The sequence below is a fragment of the Nothobranchius furzeri genome, chromosome 14 (genome assembly GCF_043380555.1).
Source record: "Nothobranchius furzeri strain GRZ-AD chromosome 14, NfurGRZ-RIMD1, whole genome shotgun sequence".
Lineage (NCBI taxonomy): Eukaryota > Metazoa > Chordata > Actinopteri > Cyprinodontiformes > Nothobranchiidae > Nothobranchius > Nothobranchius furzeri.
The window spans coordinates 26,764,618-26,770,728 of NC_091754.1; the positions used below are offsets into that span (position 1 = coordinate 26,764,618).

At 42.0% G+C, this 6,111-nt stretch overlaps 1 protein-coding gene across 3 annotated transcripts; it reads left to right on the forward strand.

Annotated features, from left to right (window-relative positions):
- Nucleotides 1-290: 290 nt before the first annotated feature.
- Nucleotides 291-2,418, forward strand: trim13 (tripartite motif containing 13). Of its 3 annotated transcripts, none has more exons than XM_015966106.3 (2): nt 291-484; nt 1,038-2,418. In XM_015966106.3, exon 2 carries the CDS (start codon nt 1,044-1,046, stop codon nt 2,223-2,225), a length of 1,182 nt encoding a protein of 393 aa, XP_015821592.1. In that variant the 5' UTR covers nt 291-484; nt 1,038-1,043; the 3' UTR covers nt 2,226-2,418. The 3 variants fall into 3 exon arrangements, with proteins under 3 accessions (XP_015821592.1, XP_015821593.1, XP_054602767.1); XM_015966107.3 differs by lacking the exon at nt 291-484 and adding an exon at nt 495-968; XM_054746792.2 differs by lacking the exon at nt 291-484 and adding an exon at nt 495-840.
- Nucleotides 2,419-6,111: the final 3,693 nt, after the last annotated feature.

Below are 6,111 nucleotides of genomic sequence, written 5' to 3' on the forward strand. Positions count from 1 at the left end.
TTTACGTTTGCTCAGCGCGGCGCTGACTGGTGTTATTTATCATCCCAGTTATTGCAGCTGTAAGTGCACACAGTTGCATATTTTGATGATTACTAACACATAAAGTAGTCCAAAGTTAAAAAAGTGGATGCCAGGCTGGAACCATAACCTACTTGACAGTTTTTCACGCTGTAACGTTTTGCATAGCAACAGCCCCTCCCCCATCCGACTGCCAGGGATCCTCTGCGAATTACCCTACAGCGACCAAAAACGAAAACACTCAAGTACTCAACAAAGAAGCTGCCAAATGATCAGAAACACACATACGCGATGTGAAAATCGACACACACCACGATGGATGTCTCGTGTGCGCACAAATAGAAGGGAAACGCAATATTTCACATTTTAATGTGCGCCTGAAATGGTTAACCGCATACCCGGAAAGGGCGAAGTCTGCACAGCAACAAGCGCCATGATTGCGTTGCACTGAGCGTCTCAGCAGCTGGTGAGCGATTCTTTTGGTCCAGTAGTTGCATGTTACTATGCGCTTGCAAAATCTGTCATAAGCCCTGCTTTCGGTGCCTTGCCAACAAGGAGCGAGCTGATTGTTGATAATTTACCGCACTGGATTAGAGCGAGGGAGACGCGTCGTTTGATTTAAGGGCTCAGTCAGCTCTGTCTACTGAGAAACACATTTTTAGGACTTTCCATTTTCTGATTTGGTGACTTGACCTTTCTAAAAACCTTTCCAAGCGATAAAGGGTAGCAGATCCCTAAACAGGATGTCGCTCAGCCATAAATGCGCAAACGGAGTCGTTGTCAGCGCTCATGCCTGGGTTTTACGCAGGCACCGCGATGCAAGTCAGTTTCACTTTCAGGAGGGAAATGCTTCAGCCGGAACATGATTGCCATTCAAAATATGTATCGTTTGCGATGCTGCTGTGTTTTTGATAATAATTTTGTGGCTTACGAAGTGGCATGGCATCCATGTGAGTGTGAGTGATTATTGAATCTGACTGTCTAGGTCTGTATTTGACGCGCCGGTGATGTGTTTACAGGACGTCATGGAGCAGCTGGAAGAGGAGCTGACCTGTCCGGTTTGCTGTGGACTCTTCGAGGACCCGCGGGTGTTGCTGTGCTCACACAGCTTCTGCAAGAAATGCCTGGATGGACTCTTGGAAGGAATCAGGGGACCAGCTTTCAGAATTCCCATCAAATGCCCCACATGCCGCAAAGAAACCCCCCACAACGGCGCAAATAGCCTGCAGATCAACTATTCTCTGCGCGGAATAGTTGACAAGTTCAGCAAAATAAAGGTGATGCCAAAAATGAAGGTTTGTAAACAACACTGTGACCAGCCCCTGAATATGTTCTGCGCAACTGATTTGAGGCTCATTTGTGGCTTTTGCGCAACGACGGATGAGCATAAAGGGCACGGATTCTGCTCCCTGGATGATGCTTATGAGCAAGAGAAGAAGGCATTTGGAGAGCTGCAGCATGAGGTGAAGAGCTGGAGGAGCGCGGACATGCTGTCCTGTCTGGAGACACTACAAGCAAGTAAGAAAAAGGCGCTCCGGTCCATCACCAAGGACGCAGAGAAAGTGGCAGACTATTTTGATAAACTCATCAGTTCCCTCGAGTGCAAAAAGAGCGAGATCCTGTCCGATTTTGAAACCCTGAAGTTGGTGGTGATGCAGGCGTACGACCCGGAGATCACCAAGCTGAGCGCAGCGCTGGAGGAGCAGAGAGGTGCGCTCAGCATCATCGAATCCTTCAGGAGCGCATCCGAACCCCTGTGCTTTCTGCAGCAGATGCAAGAGTTCCGAGAGAAAATGAAAGTCCTCAAGGAGACTCCCCTGCCCTCACGCAAAGACATGGACGTCGGGCCACTTGTGAGCGAGTTTGACGTGAAAAGGTGGGATTCTCTCAGGCTCAGTGAAGTGGACAAGATCTCAGTCCCGTGTGAGAGTGGTTCCAGAACGCGATCCGCATGGATCACGGTGCGCAGATGGATCGTTTTATTCCTGATCACGCTGCCGATGTCACTCCTCATCCTGCCGCTGCTGCTGGACACTACAGAAATGACCTCAATGATCCAAGTGTTTCCCACTAAACGTTCTTTGCACGCTGACGCCTACATGCGAAAAGTGACTGAGATATGCGCAGATATGGTGGATGCAGGTCAGGAATATGTCAACAAGTTCATTGACAGCACTGTCCACTTTATGCACAGATGTAAATTATAATCTTCATTTCATTTTAAATATAACATCTAAAACTTATAATTTAGTGTTTACAATCTGTCTTTTGCCTCAAACGAGCCTTAAAATCAACCTCATTTTTCAGTCCAACACTAATTTACTTCACCTTTTACTAAATCTGGTATTCTTTTGTACCTTTTTTTATATATCTGAACACAAATAAACCCGAGAAATTTGAGTCACCTCTATGGCTGTTTTCATTTAGAGCATCAAACTGGGTAAAGAAGCGCAGTTGATTCATGGCCTCCCACAGGATGCGCCATGACGCTGCAACCTCCTCAAGGTTAGTTATGTAACAGGGCCCGTGTGAAATATTCATCAGGGAGAAAAAAGGAGCAGATCTCCAAAAATGCTTTCATAAACCCCCCCAAAATAACATGCTGCTTTATTCCACAATAAACATCTGCGGTCTCATTTATTTTCAAATGAACACTAAAAACTGTTTGAGTGCTCTGTGAACTCTCTAAATAAAGTAGCTCAGATCGAAAAAACTGTGAATTTTGTTGAAAAATGTTTAACATTTTATTTCCCTCTACAGGAATGAAAAGCCCCCAAACCAGACCACGAAGTGAATCATTGATGTCAGCACACGCCTTATTACAGGATGCGTCATGGCGCGCCTGTACATATATAGATTTCTGTTGCTGGGCAGATATAAGATAAAAACAACACAAGTCCACATATATTTTCAATTGCACTGTCACGCAAATTTGAATACCCAAAGGAAATTCGACTAACTTTACAATTGGTTTAAAATAGGCACATCCTCATCTTCAATGTGCGCAAGTGGAACAAGCCTTGCAGGATTTTTCACGAATTATTTTGGAAAAGGTAGGCTATGTTTCATTAGTTCTGAAATCATATAGTTCTGCAAGGTGAAAACGGCGCCACAACAAATGTAGAAGTGTATAATCTTAAAATTACAATTTAAGAGATTCTAAAAATAAAAAAACAGGCAAATATGGAGAACGTGTTAATTCAAAGTACCCTCACGTGTAAGTTACACCATTTAATATAAAATTATCTATAAGGGATGTAAATAAAATATGGTTCTCCTTATGTGATTAACACACACACACACACACTAAAATCTACTTTAAATACAATATAGGGACGTGGCTAAAGAGTCAACACAAATCGAGCGCGTGCGTAAAAATGGATGCAAAAACGCTGTTTAAAAAATGTCAATCTATTTGATTTGGTGATGTAAAGAAAAGGTGATTCCGAGTCAAAAAGAGGCCGGATCGAAGGTAAAAGCAACCGATTAGTGTGTGTGTGTAAAATTAGGGCCCGAGCACATTTGGACTCTAATAAATCTGCGCTTCAATTTGAAAATTTATTTAAAGTCAACACATTACGCTCCAGAAATTAACAGTAATTTATCAAATTCAAACGTCAAAAGGAAATTCTGGTGCTTTTATTTCACAGGTTTAACTCACGAATTAAAAATAAAAAACAAATCTACCGCAATTCTATAACGTGCATATTTATAATCTCTCATCACATTATCCTTACGGCCTGAAATTTTTTTTACATAGTTTAAAAGTAATCCTAATATGGGATTATCGTCACTGGATGTCCGGTACAACGGAAGTTTTAAAGCAGCGAGATGGGCGCAAACACACGGAACCGCAGCAGCAGACAGCGTCATATGCGCAGAGCAGTTTTTTTAAGGAGCAAATAGATAAGGTCGTCAGGTGAAACTATGCAGAATTATTAAAACATATTTTAGGACAAAAATAAAAACTGAGCTAAATGCAGCTGCGTTTTAATCAGCGTGAATTGCTAGATCAGGCCTCCTCCTGGCAGGCTGCAGGCCAAGCAGGCCATCAGATGTGTTTTTTAAAGATTCTTCAAACAGTCACACCACTTTATCACAGTAAAAATATCACTTTGTAATAAAAAAAAACACATTCCAGACAAAATCATTTGAAACTTTTATTTTCAAAGTGTGCAGAAACAACAGCAGTTTAAAAGTGTGAGAACTAACTTGACCTGCATTCTTCTCACAGGTGCATCTAATACCTGATTCATTTTATTCTTAACAGGTAGAGATTGGTCAGCTTTGCTTCAGCAGCACGATCAATACTGGAGAATTCAGTTAGTCTTAACTCCAATATTTACGTGCTGCTACAGTAAGGCGACCGGCAAATCCTGAGCCATTATTCTCCAACCTACCTGTCCATAGCTGAGAAGGAAACGCCAGCTGATGGCTTTGTTGTATTTTCAGGCTTTATTGCGGCAGCACGGTACGGCCTGCATCTCAGAGTAACCCACAAACCATTCCGTGCTGCTACGACACCACCTGAACTCCTGGCACCTTCCCTTTGCTCCTGGTTCCTTATGAGTGGATCACAACCACCATTTATCCACCTAAAGATGCTCGGATGATCAGGAGTGAATCCATCTCGATGCGGGTCCCCAACTGAAACATAAAGAAGATGCAAATGAATGAAAAGACATTAAAGCATCTGAGAATGATCTTCTGCTCTGAGAGCGTTGAGAGCAGCTGCAGAGATTGTCACAAGAGGAGGCTTTGATGCTGGGTGACACGACTAGGCTTCATGTCCCAACGCTGTGGGAAGATGGGGTCGGGACTTTCTTTATGAGACCACAATGCTCATCCATACCCAACTCAGAAAATATCCCTTTATTGGCTAATGCAGAGGTGTTGTCATGTTGAAACAAGAAGGGGGCTTTTCCAGTCTGTTGCCACAACAGTAAGCAGCTCCGACAGAGCTCCACACATGGTGTAACGTTAGGATCTAGTGTAATAAACGACTTTTATTTCAGATGTGTTTGTTTCACATTAAGTAATTTCTTTTAATGGAATAGATGAAAAACATGGACAATAGCTGCACCAAATGCCTACAACAATGAACGATGTGCAGGTATGTATTTCCAAAACTACAAAAACAAATGTTTATTTTATTTAAATAAAAATTTCTTGATAGAAAGTAACAATGGATGAGCATTTTGTATGTAAGCATCCTGTAATGTTCAGATGCAGATAAACACATGGGTGAAAAAGCACAGCATCTTTAAAAGATCAGGACTGATTAAGTCATTACTTCCCATGAGACTGCTGTGTGCAACGTTGATGGGATAAAACAAGAATAACCCCCAAAATAAATAAAATAAAACAAACGTCTAACCCTGCTGTTTGTTTAGCAGTGAAGCTGGAATAAGGGATGTGGTGTGACTATCAGACCTTTAGTTATAACGCAGAAAAAATAAAATCAACATTTGCAGCTAAATGTTTCAGGATTTCCAGGTAAACATTTACAAAACAAACCGCTTAACCTTGCTTTCTGACCAATCCAATAACACCCACTTTTATCTTGAACCAGTCCCAGTGGAGCGTAAATGTGGCGATCGTGTTGCCACTAGAGGTCTCAATGGACCTATGATGATGACCTTCATCTGAAATGGACCTGACACAATCTAACTGCACCACAACACACTTTCATCTAAAAACAGACAGACAAGTCACTCTTCTTCTTTTTCCCCACACAAACTATAGCACATCTCAGTTTATCATGAGCTGTTTTATCCACCTACCAGAAACACAGGACCCCCAGTCATTTGACACATTTATCTTCAAGGGCTTTACAGAAGGATGGTAACAGAAGAACAGCAGCATCTACAGCAGACCATCAAACGACCATGAAACTCACGATCTTCATCAAATATGTTTAGATACTTCAATATTGTTTCAATTTTTTTTCTGAATTATTGTTATTTAATGTTACCGTCCCAAATATGAAAACAGGAAGTCAGGTCCTGTAAATGAAATGACTATGCACAAATAAAACTGCAGGTCAGGGGTCAAACTATTAATCTGTGGCAGAGCTGAGAAAGACGGTGAGCC